We start from the raw sequence: 17,901 nt of genomic DNA, 5'->3' as shown, positions 1-17,901 counted from the left end.
TATTCTACATCTTCACTGTAATGGTGGCAAGAGGGGGATAATTATTTGTTAAAACTCATCAAGTGTGGCTGACCATGGCTCACGCCTCTAATTCTAGCACTTTGGGAGGCTCAGGCAGGAGGTTCATTTGAGGTCAGGAGTTGAGACCAGCCTGAGCAAGGGCAAGACCCCATCTCTACAAAAAATAGAAAAATCAGCCAGGCATGGTGGCACGTGCCTGTAGTCCCAGCTACTCAGAAGGCTGAGGCAAGAGGACTGTGTGAGCCCAGGAGTTTAAGGTTTGCAGTGAGCTATAATTGCACCACTGCACTCTAGCATGGGAGAAAGAGCAAGACCCTGGCTCAAAAAAAAAAAAAAAAAAACCTAATCAAGCTAAACACGTGGATTACCTCTGTAATTTTTAAACGTTCCATTATTCTGAGAAGTACTCAAAATTATTTTAAATCCTTCCTAAATTAATTTGTCACAAATATTAATTTTTCTATGATACATAATTACCCGTATCATCTCAATTTTTTCTCCTGTTAATACTATATTATACATTTGGATCTGTGTCGCTTATCAACACTTGTGGCAGTTGATAAATATTCCCTGTAATTTTTTAAATTTATAAGCAGTCAGTAACAAACCTTCAAGAGTGGTATAAATAAGTAAAACTTACAATAATGTTTACATGACACCTATTTTAATGTTGTACTTGTTCATTTTATGTGTCAATGATAATCAGGACTAGTGAGTTCATGTAAAGTGACTTTATTTACAGTATTGTTATAAAGCCAAACTAACATTACTAAAGTCTACCAGGCAGATGACTGAAGAGGAAGGTGCTGAATCTTTCTGAAGATCCCTAAAACAGCCTTAGGCACCAGGTTTCTCCCACCTTACCAAAAAAAAAAAAAGAGAGAGAGAGAGAGAAAGAAAGAAAGAAGAACTAACCACATTCTGAAAATCTCTAGCACTAGAACTACCCCTTTCATAGAATCACCTTTAGTTCCTTTTCCTGACACAAGACAGCTGAAACTACAATTTCTCCTCTTCAGTACAACCAATAAAAAAGAAAAAAGATTATTTAAAGCCACATCAGCCCCAGTCCCAAGAATCTACACAGCTATATTCTGAATTCAAAACTTGGCAGCAGTCACAACTAGGGAGCTCCTATAACACCTAGGTCTGGGCATCCAGCTGCCTGGCTTCCTCTGGGTTGTAAATTCAGAACTTTAAGCAAGTTTCTCTTTTGCTCCTTCTTCTCCCTTTTCTGCCTCTTGGGTAAGGGAGCTCTGAACTTCCTCTCAGGCTGTCCTTACCATACACAGATTTGCCCAACCTTTCTCCTTCCCAAATACCTGCACTGCTGTGAAATAGTATACACAGTTTTCTCAGAAATAGGTTCAGTACTTAATGTGTTTACCAGAGGAAAAGCATATGGAAGGGATATTTTGGTTATACTCTATTTAAAGCTTAGCCATGACCACAAACATATCATGCCCTCATGTAATGCCATCATGTTCACAAATACAAAAACTTAGAATGAAAGTGAAAAACCTGGCTGGGACCCCTAACCTGTGCATGGAGCTAATAATGTCTAATATATTAGAAGGCTCCACACTGCTAACTATTAATAATACAACTAATTCGGAGTGTGCTCTTATTATGAAAGTATTCTAGCTATTTTTGACAAAAGCTAAACAATATACTAAAGCCAACCTTTTTGGCACCAGGGACGAGTTTCATGGAAGAAAATTTTTCCACGGACCAGGTGTGGAGGGTGGGGGGCAGGAGGCAGAGTTCAGGTGGTGATGTGAGTGAGGGGGAGGGGAATGGCTGTAAATACAGACACTTAGGCCACTCACCTCCTGCTGTGTGCCCCCTCCTAAGTTTTTCCAGCAGAGCTCTGTGGCCCAGTCCCTAACAGGTCACAGACCAGGAGTTGGGGACCGCAGTACTGAAGAACTTATTACCATGAGACAAATATTTAGTAAGCTAAAATAGTGCTTCCCAATCTCTTTCACATCATGGCACACAGAGAAAATATTTATACAGCATACTGAGATAAAGGAACAAGGCTGCGCCCAATTCCCCAAATGGCCCCTAGGGCAGCAAACCAGATGGGAAACATTGATCTAACAGACTCTCATGCTAATACCCTGGGTCTCCAGGAGTTCATCCATATGATATACACTGGCACAAATAAGCCAGCTTAAGAAAAAAATTTATTTCTGCTATTCTAACCTACACATCTTAGTGAAATCATGAAACATTCAAGGCCCAGTTCATGTTATCTCCACTATGAAGCCTTCCCAATCTCTAAGGCTGTAATTCACATCTGTCCTTTCTCTATGTTTCCAGACCACATTTACTTTTATTAAACTACCGAATTCTGTCTTATAGTTATTGGTAGCTGCATTATTTACACTACTAAATTAAATGCCCCTTGAATGCAAGGATCTTGCCTCATTTATTTTTATTTCCCTCTGCTCCACAATATTGAAAAAACACAGTTTGCACAACAAATGTTTGTCCAATCTGAACTTGGGGTGAGTCATATTCAGTGACAATGCTTTTTGTACTACACCATAATCACAGTCTATAGCCCATGTACTTTGTCCATCTGTTTTTCAAAACTGGATTAATTTAGTTCCAAGTCTCAAATATCCCACTTTTCCAAAGTTCCAAAAGCTCAACAGGATACATAAAAATGTTTGTTTGCATCAGCCCCACACCAACAAAATTTAGAAGACAAAAGCAAATGTCCAGCCATTATAGAATTTTAACAAGCAAGTATCAATTCCTTTATTCCAAGCAAAAACTGTGTTCCCAGAACTCAAGAAATAACTGAAAACCACACTGCTGTTACCTGCCATAGTCCCTGACAGTAACTTTAAATTGCCCTAGGGGAGAAAGAAGTGTTTTAAATTATTTTCACTACTACTGAAGAATTTCAGCCAATAAGAATTCTCATTATACAGGAGGAGTACGATAACCCTAATCGGGAATTGCCAGCTTTCTCCTTAAAATTTGTGAATATATCTGAATGCTGAGATTTCCTTATTTAGAGTCTTAATTTTTATTTTCACCTTCTCCTTGCCTTTAAAATATATTAGTAAGGAGAATAAATAGAAATATAATAAGTGAATAGATACTTAACTACTAATTTGGATTAGTATACAAGTTATACAAGCACCATTCCCAAAATATTCATTGAAATATTCTACCCATTTCCTATGTTTTTCTGACCCTTGTTTAAAATACCAGGTGCTAAAGTTAATTAAATATTTTTGCAAAATCTAAAAAGTCTCCATAAACATTCCCAATAATGTAACATTCCAAAATCAAGATACGTATGTATGATATTTATGGAAGTAGTTTCAAGTATAAAAAATCAGTTCAAATTTATAAAAAGATACTAACTGCACAGTCTGCGGCTCTCTGCTAGCTGAGATTAACACTGTAGTTTCTAATTTTTCTCTATCATTCATGTAGCATCTCTACTATCTGTAGTCCAATACTCAGCTAATATGATCATCCTCCTTCTCAGCCTACCTAATTCCTTTTTTCCTGCAGATTCAAATGTTAAGAGGAATGTGTATGTACTATCCAATCCCTCTATTTCAAAGCCTGCCCAGCTACCTTCCTCCATACACTATTCAGCTTTCTACCTCTCAAATTCTCTATTATTATCTTAAATAAAGAAAAATAACAGCCAGGTACAGTGGCTCAGGCCTGTAATCCTAGCACTCTGGGAGGCCAAGGCAAGAAGATCTCTTAAGGAGTATAAGACCAGCCTGAGCAAAAGCGAGACCCTGTCTCTAAAAAAACAGAAAAATTAGCCAGGTGTGGTGGCACGCCTGTAGTCCCAGCTACTTAGGAGGCTGAAGCAGGAAGATTGCTCAAGCCCAGGAGTTTGAGGTTGCAAGGAGTTACGATGATGCCACTGCACTCTAGTACTCTAGCCTTGGTGACAGAGCAAGACCCTGTCTCAAAAAAAAAAAAAAAAAGAAAGAAAAGACAAAAAAGAAAAATAACAACAGTGTCAATCTTAACACCTTTTGTAAATATCACAAAGATAGAAGAGTTGGATCTTTACCTTTCGTGATTCTGAAATAGGGAATGCAAAGAAAGTACACAGGTTCTAGGAGTTTCCCTTACCGAAATCTGTGGATGCTCAAGTCCCTTATATAAAATGGCACAGTATTTGCATATAACCTATGCACTTTCTCCATATACTTTAAATCATCTCTAGATAATTTATAATACCCAATACAAATACTATGTAAATAGTTATTACATTATATTTTTAAATTTGCATTATTTTTTATTCCCCCCCCAATATTTTCAATTTACAGTTGGTTGAAACCACCAAATCGAAACCCACAGATATGGAGGGCCAAGTTATTTCAACATAGGAAGGGTCAGGAGCACAAATTCACTGCTATCCCAATTTTGTCCCTCTATCATTTCGATGATTCTATATTTGATAAGAAAACTTTGTGGTATAAGCCTGCCTTCAAGTCAACTGAAATACTTCAGGCTATTCTGGAGACAGATGAAGTGTTTAAAATTTTTCTGATAATGTACAACATTCATTAGTCATTTTCATTTTTAAAATGAAAGTTAAATCACTATCAAAATGTAGCAAATATTGGCCAGGCACAGTGACTCATGCCTGTAATCCCAGCACTTTAGGAGGCTGAGGCAGGAGGATCACTTGAGGCCAGGAGTTGGAGACCAGCCTGAGCAATATAGCAAGACTCTGTCTCTACAAAAAATAAAAAAATAAGCTGGTTGTTTTGGCAAATGCCTGTAGACCCAGCTACTCAGGAGGATGAGGCAGGAGGATCACTTAAGCCCATGAGTTTGAGGTTGCAGTGAACTATGATGAGGCCACTGCACTCCAGCTTGGATCACAGGGTAAGACCCTGTCTCAAAAAAACAAAAAAAAGCAAAAAAGTAATGTTAAAGTCAAATGATAAATTTATCTTAAAACTTTGAATTAATTTTTTGAAAGGCTAAAAAAAAACACAAAGCAAAAAAAAAAAAAAAACCCTGCAAATATCAAGAAGCCTTTATTTCCATATAGTCCATTCATTCTGTAATAATTTCTATACCATCTTTGGAAGTTAAAAATTAACTACAGGTTATCCTCAGCCTATTTTTGGGGAGATAAAATTATCCTTTCTCTTGGTTGGAAAGTTGAGGGGAATAAATATTTAAAATATTATTTATCAATATCTTATGTCACATCTCAACCCCAAACAACTGGCAAAAAGGTTCTTTTTGGTCTAAAAGTGTATGGTAGAATAGTAGGTATTTTCACTTTGAAATTTCATATCAAAAGTATGCTTTTAAATGGATATTTAATGGTACAACGATTATTGTTTTGAGTTTTTTTCTTTTAAAACATATCGCAGGTTATGTTTTAAAAGGAAAGTAAACACTGAAAATACCATATATCTTACCTTTTAGGCATACATGTTAAAATGTTGGCAGATGAAACATTACATTGACAGATTATCCTTCAAAATAATCCATCCAGGCAAGGGTAGAAGAAGGCAGGGATATAAATAAAACTGAACTGACCACAAATTATAATTGTTTTAAAATGGTACATAGGAGTTCAATAAGGTAAGTGTACAACATTATTTCTCTATGCCCAAAGTTTTCCACATGTGTGAAAAAAATGGAGTTGGACTCATTAAATTCCCATGTTCTGCTAGTTCAATTCATTTTTTACAATTCAGTTGACTATGATATCTACACTTCACATTTGTTTAAAAATTCTAACTATAATCCAGAGTGCATTGATAGGTAAGTCTGATACAATTAACTGAAAATTGTTCATAACTGTTAACAAAACACAATATGTACAACAGTCACCTCGGCTGGGCCCTCCTTCCTAGATAAGTCCTATTTTGCATTCCCCCAATCACCTTTCCTCAAGCATTACCTTAGACCCTTCATTCTCTACACATAACTTTGTCAAAGAAAATAGACGCCACCGGGCTTAATCTCTTCTAGTTTACCTACCCTACTGCAGCTGGTCCTCACTTCTGTTTGTGCTTTTCCAAGTCCCTTCCACCTGAGTTCCCTTCAAGACCTGACCACAACTTACATCTCTTACTTCACACCTCCCTAACAACTCATCATATCGCTCCTCTCCGTAGCATTTGATATTACAACTATTGCCCCTCCTTCAGGAAATCCTTCTCCCTTAAAGTTCTGATACACCACTTTCCTGCTAAGCTTCCTACTGACTCCTACTTCAGTGGCATTTTCACCTAGTCCCCTGAAATGACGTGGTTCCTCAGGATTCTTTCCTCCCTGGTCCTTTTTCCTTCTTATCCCTATAATCCCTCATCTACATTATCATCTCATTCTAATCACTGATCGAACTATTTTTCAAATCTTCACCATTGGCCACATTAGCCTAGAAGGACCTGTGAGCCAAATCTAGCCCACCCTCTGATTTTGTAAATAACACTTTACTGGAACACTGGCACATCCGTTTGCCTATAGCTGCTTTTGTGCTCAAGACAGAGTTGGAACAGTTGCAACAAAGACAGTACAGCCCTCAAAGCCTAAAATAGTTAGGCTTTTAAAAAATATTACGACCCTTTACAGACAAAGTTTGCCAACCGCTGTTCTATAAGGTAAATACATCAAATGAATGGTCCTAATAACTCTTCTTGATGTCAGCACTGTGGCCAGGCCACCCATCTCTGAGATTCCTGAGAATCTCCCAAACTCTCTTCTCACCCTCACCAATCCATCTCCTATGGAGTAACCTATTGTGCATTTCTAAATGCAGAAATCCACTTCCCTATTTAAAATTTTCCCCAGAGAAGAGGTATTTCACAATCTGGATCCTGCCCATCCTATCCAACTTTCTAATCTTCTCTATCTGTAAGAAATATCAAATTACTTTAGTTCCCTTAGAACATATCATCCTGTCTCTTACTTCCAGGCCCACCCAAGCAAGATTTACCACCAAAGAAATACCTACACATTTTTCTACTTTCAGCTTAATCACAATCACCTCCATGAAGCCTTCCCTGATCCACCCAGGCCAACCTGGGTGATTCTTTCCCTACAGTATGCTCACTGCACTCAGTACACACTTCCATCACAATAGGTATTTCTTTGCTTTTATATCATCTCCATACTGGTCTACACATTTCTTGAGCAGGAACCCTGAGGGACAGTAGAAGAAAGGTTATTAGGGGCATGGGGTTTTAAAGTCGCGAATCTGGGACTGAATGCCAGTTCTGTCCCTTCCCAGTTGTAATGTTCTTAAGCAAATTACTGAACTTATTATCTTCATCTGTATAATGGAAATTTGGTAAGCATTATTTAAGATTATACTTACAAGCAAAGTGCCTTGCACATAGTTAAGTGCTCAAAAATTATTGGGTATCATTATTTTCACTGTTTTACTCCTCATACTTGGTTCAGAATTCCAATAGCTGCTGAGTGAAATAACTGGAGCAAGCTTGTTCTGTGCACTTTGTTTTCAGCTGCATACTGAATATTTTCATCTGAACAACATTTGGATTCCACAACTCATTATGTTTATGCCCCAAAATGTTTCAATTAGACCAACTCATTCAAGTTTGCCCAGGACTTTCTTGGTTTGAGCACTGAAAGTCCTGTGTCTGGGAATTCCCTCAGTTCCAGGCAAACCAAAACAGCACCTTACAGTTATGTTGCAAACAACAGAAATTGACTTGGGGTAATTTAAGAGAAAAAAGGGGGGGCAGGAGAATTTACTGGAAAGATAAAGGGCAATTCACAGAATCAAAGGAAGAGCTGAAGAATCAGGCCTATGAAAACACAGGGACGAAAGCAACTCCCACAGATCTGGTAGCTAGAATTAATGGATGGTTACCTTCACAGTTCTTCTCTCAGGATAAATCAATTAGGGCCCAGTATCAGCTCACTTAAGATTTAAACACCAGGAACAGAATTTGATTGGACTAATTTGCATAAGCCAGAAAAAGGTGAGGTACCTTAATTAACCAAGGGAGGAAGGAGCACCTAGATTAAAAATCCCACCACAAGATATCCAATAGCAGAAAAGTAGTTTCCAAAGACCGAATCAGAATGTTGTTTCCAAAAGAAGGGGGAATGGATATAATGGTCTCATATCAATTGTGGCTTGAACATGCCATGCTTTTAAGACCCCGATAGTCACTATTACTCATGCTATCTTTTTTTCTGACTGGGAAACTCATCTTTCAATACCTAGCTCAAGTATGACCCGTGTAACCTTACTCAGTTTCCCCAGGTATAGTCAGTCAATCATTCCCTTTCTCTATACTCTTACAGTACTTTGCAAATTATGTACCTGTATCATAGAACTTACCACACTGTACACTAAGCATATGCTTAAGGTATCATTCTCGTCCACTAAAATGATCTTCCCTAGATCAGAGACAATATTTTCATATTTATAATCTTTGGTGCTTAACAATTTCTTCCTGGAACATAGAAAATGCTAAATAAATGTTTAATAAATCTGTTTTCCAAGTCACTAGGACATAAGAAGAATCAAATAAAAAAGAAAGATAGGGGCTACCACAGGTAAACATGTCAAGAAGGAAGAGAAAGGTATAGGACATTTTCAGAAACACTGAAAAGATTTCAGTGTTTGTAAAAATTTCAAAATAAAATTTGGTATGTAAACTCCATAACCCAGAAAACCTAACTGTTCAGAATGCTTAATTCCAAGTAAATACAGTCATGATTTATTTTACCATATTTAACTGGTGATGTTGGCTGAGCTGTGACAAAATTTTTCTAATAGCAAAACTGCAAGAAAGGATAGCTATATCCTCCTTATACTTTTAATATTCCTTTACCTCCAGGATAAAGGAATAGAGACCTTTAAGTCGTCCCTCAATATCCACGGGAGACTGGCTCCAGGAATCCCCTCGGACACCAAACTCTGTGGATGGTCAAGTCCTTCAGTAAAGTGGCATAGCACAGTTAGCATTTCGAATCCACAAGTTCTGCGTCCAAGCCCTCAGATACTGGGGGCCAATGGTATAGCCAAACCTTATGCTAACAAAACGAAAAATCAGTTTAGGAGTGGTGTTATAAAGTGAATCCCAACGACTCTGCAGTTAGATTTTCTAGAAATACATTTTGTAATTCCTTTACTGGATATCAAAAAGTCAGGTTACTGAAGTATATGCTATCACCAATTTTAGTTTTTTTAAAAAAAAAATTAAAAATGCTTAACCTGAAGCTAATAAAGCCTTTAAATCAAACTTCCAGTTTACAGAAAATCTGAACAGTGGTGAGAAACAGGAGGAAAAATTAAGCAACACCGCAAGGAAACACACAAATCCAGTAATTAGGACATTGTATTAGGCTGAACCATATGAAATTCCGATACTTTGCTGTATTGAACCTCAAAAATGGCGATTTCATACACTACAATTTAATATAAGAAAATGACCTGATTTCTTCAACAAATTAATGGCATTTAAAACATGGTGAGGGGACAATAGCCAAAAGTTGGAAGCAACACAAGTATCCATCTACGGATGACTGGATAAACAAAATGTGGTACATACATACAATGGAATGTTATTCAGCCATACAAATTAGCCTTAATTACTAATTCACTACTGCATGGGCCTTATTCTCCCAGCACTTTAACTGTCCTAACACAAAGTTTGGATTCAATTTGGGAAGTAGAAGAAAAAGGAACTAAAAGATTAAAAGTTTCGGTTCAAAAATATACTTTAGTAAAATTACAGTGTCCGTGGTGGCTAGTATGAATATATCTATTCAAGGAATATTTTCGTTCTTACTGTTTCCCAGCCATTGTACTAAGTAGTAGACAATGAAGATATAGTCTGTGCCCTCAAAAAGCTCACAATCTAGTAGGAGAAACAGACAAAACATAATTACAATAAATTATCATAATTACAATAAGATATACTCAGAGTTCTTCCAGGATCAAAGAATGGTACCTAACCCAGAGCTGAGTATTTAAAAGGGGAAGGAATTAGCCAGGCAACAGGAGGCAGGGAAGGATATTCCAGTCAGCAAGATCGCCCTGAGAATAGAAATAGCACTGGCGAGGAGGGGCGGGCAAGATTCCAGATTATGTATAAGCATATAAGAAGTTCAGTGTTTCTAGAGCTTAAGGAGGTAGGGGTCGGGGGGAGGAAAGGTTGAATCTGGAGAAATAACCAGGCATGAGGCTCACTGAAAAAGATCTCATCAACTGAGGGAAGACCACCACTTTGGAGTCAATTTTTAAACTGCAAGGTGATAGGTAATAAGGCCTAAAGTAGGCTGGAGGCAGTGGAATAGAGAGGCAGGGCCACAATCCAGAGACAGGACAGAGATTCAAGCAACATGACTGGCATCTGACTGAATGTGGAAGATGAGAAAGGAGTCCAAGAAGCCTCTCGAGTTTCAAATTCAGGTCACAGTGAGGGTGATGATGCCATAAACAGAAAAAAGAAAAAAATAAAAAACAAAGGCAGAACATGGCTTTAAACACTTTGAGCTTGAGAAGCTAAAGAGATGCTCATGTGAATAATTTCCAGCAGATGATTAAATGAGATTTAAGTCCCCCCACACTGAAATGATGATTAAAGCCAAGGGAGCTGCTGATGTGAGCAAGAAAAACTGTCTATAGAGAAGATTGTCACAGACAGAATCCCAAATCATGCCTACATGCAATGGGTAGGAAGAAGAGTTGGAAAAGCTGGCTAAAAAAGAGTAATCCAAGAGGTAGAAGGACCAGGAGAGAATATATGCCCTGTTAAAGTGAATTCAAGAAAAGAACATTACAGTGTATCTGCTGTATGACATAGAGATTCCCGAACTGAGGAAGAAAGGGAAATGCACCAGGATGGTCTTAAGCACCTTTAAGACAAAAAGCATGTGGTTAAATAGAGCCCAGAGGCAGAATATGGGGGAATGGGCAATGTGTATACTCCTGGGCTTGCTCTGTTCAACCGTGTTTCTGTGTGTTCATCTACTGTTATTCGGGAGTGCTAAACATTAATGTGCTGGTAAAATCAATATGAACCAATATAAGCTTTGCATTAACTAACATCATTCCACTAGTTACCACTCAAGTATGAGTTCATGTTACAGAAATACACTGTAGCAGAACGGACTGTCAAAGGAAGACTAGGCAACAGTATCAACGCCATGGAGTTAGCACCAAAAGAAATGATTAATATCTTAGAGTAATATTGTACCTTTCACTCCCAAATGTAGAGTTTTTTCAAGTGCATCTAGTCTCTCCTCTCAAAGAGTATTTATTAAATTGTATGTACTGTTCACTAAAGGCCTAGCCCAAGACACCTACCGTCATTGGGGGTCTTGGCAGAGCCCACACACTTTTAATAGCTATACACACACAGAATTTGTTGTATATCACAGCAACTTATTCCAAATAAGTGAAGGAAAATTCACTTAGAAAGGCATTAAGAGAGAAGGAAAAGAATAGGGACTGATGGTGTCAAACTAGTTAGTCAGGAAAGGCCTTATGGAGAACTTCTGAAGAGTTTTTGTTTTTTTTTTAACGAGAATAACATGGTGTGACAGAACTGTAACCTTGGTGTTCCAGAGATATTTGAAGGAGTCTGAGGGAAGACAGAGTGTCAGAGTGAGCCCCTCTCAACAGACAGCCAAAGAAGCCATAGAGTAGAACACCATGTACAAAGGCAAAGAGAGGAAACTGTACGGTTACTCAATCATCTCAAGTACTTTATCATGGCTGGCACAAAAGAAACATGAGAAAAAGCGGTAGGTGAGGTGGAAAAGGTAGGGCCTTAGGTGGAATTATCTGTAGTGGCATGCCAAGCACTTTTATCCTGAAGTCAGGATAAAAGGAGTGGAAAGTAACATGGAAACAATTTAGAAAGATCAATCCACAACATACACTGAGGAGAGAAGATGCTGAAGACAGGAAAACTAGGTACCTGGACGCTTGTGCAGGTGAGAGTAAAAAGGGTCTAAACTAGGGGCAGTAAGGCTGGTAACATAGGTAAAAATATGGGGGCTCTTCAGGTGACGAATACAAAGAAGGGTGACAGAAGGGAAGAAAAGGGAGTCAAAGATAAAGCTTTAAATTTGACAGTTAGTACCATTTACCAACAGAGGTTCCAGAGAGAACCAAATTTGGGAGGGCTAGTTGAATTTGCAGGGTAATTTATCCCTAGTATTATAAACTAAAGCACAAAGTTCAAGTGTTAAGGCCAAGGATATGGGTTATCATTTTTCGGTAAGCCTAACTAACTGGCTCTTGCTAGTAAGAAGGAAAACTTTGCAATAATAAAAAGAAAAAAAGGCAAATAAATGATAAACAGTATGTCAAAAAATTTTTATGAGCAAGGTTTTAAAATACCAAAATAGGGATTCTGTGATATAGTCAAGATTTCGTCAATATTTTCCTCATTACCCAACTTTCAGACATGCTTCACACATGTCAAGTCTTAGATTCTCCTCAATGGAGTACAGCACAGTGAACAAACGTCCTGGCTTTAGTGTCATAGTGTCATAGTTTTGATATAAGGCCAGGCTCTGCCACTTCCTATCAGATGACTTAGGCCTAGTTACTTAAGAGCTGTAGGCCTCAAGTTTCCTCAGCAGTAAATGGGGATAATATCAGTACCTACTTGATAGGACTGTTGTGAAGACAAATAAATAAACCATATAAAGTACTTAGCACTTAGTACTTCATACAACGAATGTTAAGGTTTTTAAAACAATTATTATTAGTTACTGTTACTCACATCTTTGGGATATACAGGAGCAAGAAAAAGAAAAGTTAACCGGATGGCAGTTCCTGAGTGTGTAATTTACAAGGATTCATTAAACAGAACATTTCTGTTTTGTGCACTTTTCTGTGAGTTTATTTGAAAAGTTTTAAATATTTTTTTAAAAAAAGAAAAAAAATAATGCCTTACATGAAAAGGTCTGATATTATTTTTTTAATTATTTTTTTATTTCAAAATATTGAGGGGGCACAAATGTTTTTGTTACATGGATAGCTTTATAATGCTTTAGTCAGGGCTATAAGTGTGCCCATCACCTGAATATTGTTCACTGTATCTGTTAGGTAGGTTTTTACCCCTCCCCTCCTCCTCCCTCCCCCCTTCTTGATTTCCAGCTTTTACTTCTTTGGGTCTCAGACCAAATAAAAGTAATTAAGAGTTTCCTTTTCACTATGTACTTCTTAGTTTTAGCTACAAAATCCATTCCTGTACCCAGGCTCCAAATTGCTGTCAGTGATAATTACTCCCTCCCCTACCTCCATCTGTAAACCTCAGAATAACCTATACATCCCCTCTCTCCTCAGTGAGCTTTACACAGAGGAAGAGGATCATCAAATCCTCATTCCAGGTTGTGGCCATCGCTAGTCTCAATTTTTTGGAAAAACTTCCTCCTTGCAGACCAGATAACAGCACTATTTCTCCAGAACCAATTCTAAATGTTACTGCCCTGTCACCCTTTTCCATTGCTCTAATCATGTTACATCTTCTCTTTGCTTGAGAATGAAGTCCTTCAGCTCTCCCTATCAAGAAAAAGCTTTCAAGCAACTCTGCCACAAGACATTCTCAGACAAACAAGGGCCATCTGGAAGTCTCACCTTTTCACTCCCTAATCTAATTACTGCCCCCATCTTTATTCGCTAATTCATGTGCCCCTTTCAGGTTTGGTACATACTTTCTGAAGATTCATCAACCTCATTTTTTTCTCTTCTAAAACCTCTTAAAGTCTCTCTTCTAAGAGGTCACTCTTGACTAACATGCAATGATTTTCTTCCTTGACCCTCTCTGTAATCACAATTCCCTGGCATATAACTCTACCCTTTATTTTCTTTAGAAAATATGTATTTTAATTCTTGCACCTAGCATCTCATTTGTACATTAGCTGGTTATATAATTTATAACATATTTTATCTTTTGTCTATCCTGTATGTGAAAAGATAGGAATCATATCTTATCAAAGTGCATCTCACTGTTTTGGAACAGCCTGACAATTACAACTACTTAGTTACAGAGCTAAGTTGTGCTGCGTTTCTAATGTAATAACAGAGTCTAATGGATAAGACTAAATTAGACATGTCATCTAGACTTAGTTATGCCTAAATCCACAAGAAAGGCCCTTGATCAGATCTGACCCCAGCTTACCCTTCGGTCACATCTCTAGCCCTCCCTTTTCTCTCTGGCAGCCTTGGCAGTCCTAAGACATTCTCTCAGGACTCTTCAATTATGGTTCCCTTGAGTCTGGAATACCCCTTCCTTCCCCATACAATTCTCCTGCCCTTTGCCTGGCCAACTTTCTTTCATCCTTCAGAATCTGCTCACTCCTATTCATCCATTAAGAATCAACCAGAACACCTCCCCTGTCCAGCTCCAAGTATGGTGGTTTCATGCATTTTCAGAATACCTATATCGTAGCACTTATTGATGTACTGTATTGTAAAAGTACTCCCATTGTAAACCCCTTGAGGTACAGACTGCATATTATTATTGTACCCCCAAAACCTAACATTGTTAGATACTCAATAGACAATTGGTGAAAATGCTCATCCCTACCTTGTGATTTGTGCAGGCTACATAAGCACTCTGAGGTTCCACAGCTAAAGTACTTTCCTCATGTGAAGTGGGGATAATGCCATACCTAGTTCATAAAGTTGTTATACAGATCAAATGAGGTATCATGAAACTCTTAGTATAATGTCTCCCACACAGAAGGACCATTTGAATGCCTGCTATTTCATGCCTTAGTTACCTTAATGTATACTGGGAAATGTAACATTGTGACCAGTATTAGGATGAATGCTTTAGCAACCATGCTGTCTTTCTCAGGCATCTGGAAGTCACTGGTTACATTCTGACCATCATCAGCAAATATTCGTTGTGTACCTATTACGTGCAGAGGTCCTCACTAAGGGCTGTGATAACTGAGCTCCCAGAATACAATAAAAGAAGCAAATAAGACAAAAACCTGTGCCAATATCTAAGAATATTATTAGTTTTTCTGTATAAACAGTATTTTTCAAACTAAATTAAGTTTTTACTTATAAAAGTAACTTTTCAAGAAAAATTACTAATGGGAAAAGTTCAAAATAAACTCTTGTCATCAAGTAGACCAGTAACAGGAGGCAGTTCCAAAATTTCTTGTTCCTATTCTTAAGTTTCACTTTTGCTTAGAAGTACTTCTCACAAAGGATATTTAACCACTATCAGGAAAGAGACAGATGACCTTTATTTGTCTCATGGCAATTCCCTAGGTTTTTTCCAATTAGTATTTAATTTTGTAGCTCTGACAAACGGCCTGAATTTGTTTCTCTACAAAATAGAAGGCTGAATGGTATATTTACCCTACAAACTTCCTAAATACAGGACATATTACACACTTCTTAATCACACTGGCCCCTCAGCAAAAATTACAGAACTGCAAGTCATGTCACCTAGTATTAGAAAAGGAAGCTGTGGCCTTAAAACCATTTTCCCCCTAACAAATCCAAAGGTCACAGTCCCAGGGAAGTTTGTGCATTATACTTCATTGCTTTTAGTAGCTGCAGAGGGACCTCTAGCGCTGCCTCAATAAGCCGAGTTTGCAAATAGTACCTGCTAATGTCACCTTAATGAGACAATGGCAACACGCTGAGTAGCAACGAACTGAGTGACCACGATGAATGTTTACAGTTTTGCAACCACTTGGAAATCCTACCAGCTTGGAGCAAGAGGATATAAAAGGACGTATGAACCTATGCATCCAATTTATTTCAGTAAAACATGTCAAAGAAATGATCATCCTGTGCACACCCCCACTCCAAGAGAAGCTAAGAAAACAGGTCCTATGCGCGGGGATCGCAACAACCTCTTTTCCGAAGCCTCCACACAATAGATGGCAAACTATTGTCCACCTTCGGCTCGCTCCAAATGCCAGCAGTAGCAGGAGTATGAGCTGGAAAAGCTCAGCTCGACTAGTCCAAAGGACAGCATTGGAATATAAGAAAATGGTCCTGGCGCATCCTACCCTCCCCCATTCATCACCCTCAAACAAGTCAGTTACCCGGCTGGTCCCCACCCCCCTCTGCGGGCCGCCACCGCCCGCCTGGGCCCGGCTCACAGAAGGTAGGAGCTGGGACCCGCAGAGCCGAGGCTCCATGTGCGGCAGCGCGGGAGGCACTAAGGGGGCTGCCCCGGGCGGAAGGGTGCATGGGCAGCGGGCGCAAGCCGCCACCGCCCCCTCGGAAGGGCGGTCGGCGGGCCAGGGCGGCAGCATCCCCGCTCGTCCGCGCGGCCCCGGCCCGCGGACCCCGCCTCAGCTCCACATCCCTTCCTCGCCGACACCAGGCCGCGCCCGCGTGACGGGGCCGAAACCCCGGCATTTCCAGGTCCCGGCGCCGGCAGCTCAGGAGGGTGGCTGCAGCCCAGCCCGCGACCCGCTGCCCGCTCCGCCCAGCCCGGGCCCACGGTGACCGGAGGCGGCGGCCAACTCCGACCGACCACAAGCCGGCGAGAACAAGCCCAGCGCCGGCCCCCCGCCCCTCCCTGCCGTTGCCCGGCCGGCGCTGCCGGGCGGGCCCAGACCGCGGAAGCGCACTCACTTCCACATCGCGGCCCTTGTTCTTGAAGCTCTTGATGCGGTGGTTCTCCAAGCTGGGGTTCTCGGCCATGGCTGCGCGCGGCTCCGGCGGCGGCTACTCCTGCGGCTGCGGCGGCGGCGAGTCTTGGCGCGGGAGGGGGAGGGGGAGAGCGGCAGAGGGAGGGAGGCGGAGGGGAGGAGAGCACGTTCTGTGACGCCTCCGAGCGCGAGGTGGCAGCAGCGCCGGGGGAGGCGCGGGCCAACGGCCGGGCCGGGCGGGGCGGGAACGGTGCTGAGGAGCGGCGCGCGCCCGCGGAGGCTGGGGACACGTGACCGGGGGCGGTGGCCGACTTGGGCGCTAGCTGGGCGGGACGTTCCCGGTTGTTTCTTGGGATGACCCTGCCCTGCTCCTCACAAGGTTTCTCCACAGCCCCTCGGTATTGCAAGTCTGGTGCCAGAAAGGGAGCCAGACTTTGCGGGTTTTACTGCTCCCCAGACGCGGGGCGGCGGTCAGCAACTACACTTCCCAGCATGCCAGGCTCCGGCCGGAGTAAGTCTCCGTGCCGAAAGACAGCGAGGAGAACGCCGGGATCCCTGTGCGCGCGGCTCCCTGCGCGGCGTGCTTTGAGCGCCGGCCACGAAGTCCCGCCCCCAAGGCCGCCTCTGGGCGGGGGAAAGGGAGGAGCTTCCCTGGAGATGGCACCTTGCGCCCTATCAGGAGGGAGAGGGCGGGGCTTCCTGGGAGCGCACTTTGCTCCCTGTAGCTAGAAAATTGCAAAAAGCCACCGCGCGTGCTTTGTTCTGTCGCTTTTTCCGGATCTCCTATAGCAGCCACCCTCATTTGCTGTTCCCTCGCTCTGCTTTAGTTTTATAAATGGCACTTATTTCCTGACTCGTACATAGGTATGTATGTGATATACGTGTTTATGTGTGTGTTACCTGGCTTCCCGCACTGGAATTAAGCTCAATAAAAGCAGAAACTTTGGTTGGTTTACTGCCGAATCTCTCGTGTAAAACAGTGGCTGGCACATCGTAGGTACTCAATAAATACTTGTTGAACAAATTAGCACTCTAGTGTCTACCGGTTTCTTTATCATCCTTCCAAGCCCCGGTCGGCAACCATAACTCTAGCACCTCCTGTATTTCTGTGCCCCCAACACCTCTTGTTCCACCATCACGCATAATCTTAGCCTTCAGGCAGCAGTCAACTCGGGTCCGAAGAGTCTGCAGCCTAGCTTCTCCCCTCAGGGGCATGGAAGGAATGACAGAGGGAAATTTGGATGGATTGCACTGCTGCTTTCTGGAGCAGGTGGGCTTCACTTGATT

The 17,901-nt window shown here is 40.9% G+C and overlaps 1 protein-coding gene across 1 annotated transcript in view; it reads right to left on the bottom strand.

The window, feature by feature from the left end:
• KPNA3 (karyopherin alpha 3 (importin alpha 4)) overlaps nucleotides 1-17,080 on the bottom strand; it is an 84,363-nt gene extending 67,283 nt beyond the window's left edge. Inside the window, exon 1 of the mRNA XM_012648948.1 lies at nucleotides 16,598-17,080. Coding sequence (XP_012504402.1) covers nucleotides 16,598-16,666 — 69 coding nt within the window. The 5' untranslated portion in view covers nucleotides 16,667-17,080. The remainder of the gene's footprint in view (nucleotides 1-16,597) is intronic.
• Nucleotides 17,081-17,901: the final 821 nt, after the last annotated feature.

Source organism: Propithecus coquereli, unplaced genomic scaffold (genome assembly GCF_000956105.1).
Source record: "Propithecus coquereli isolate 6110/MARCELLA unplaced genomic scaffold, Pcoq_1.0 Scaffold11, whole genome shotgun sequence".
Lineage (NCBI taxonomy): Eukaryota > Metazoa > Chordata > Mammalia > Primates > Indriidae > Propithecus > Propithecus coquereli.
This window is presented reverse-complemented; position numbering and strand designations above follow the sequence as displayed.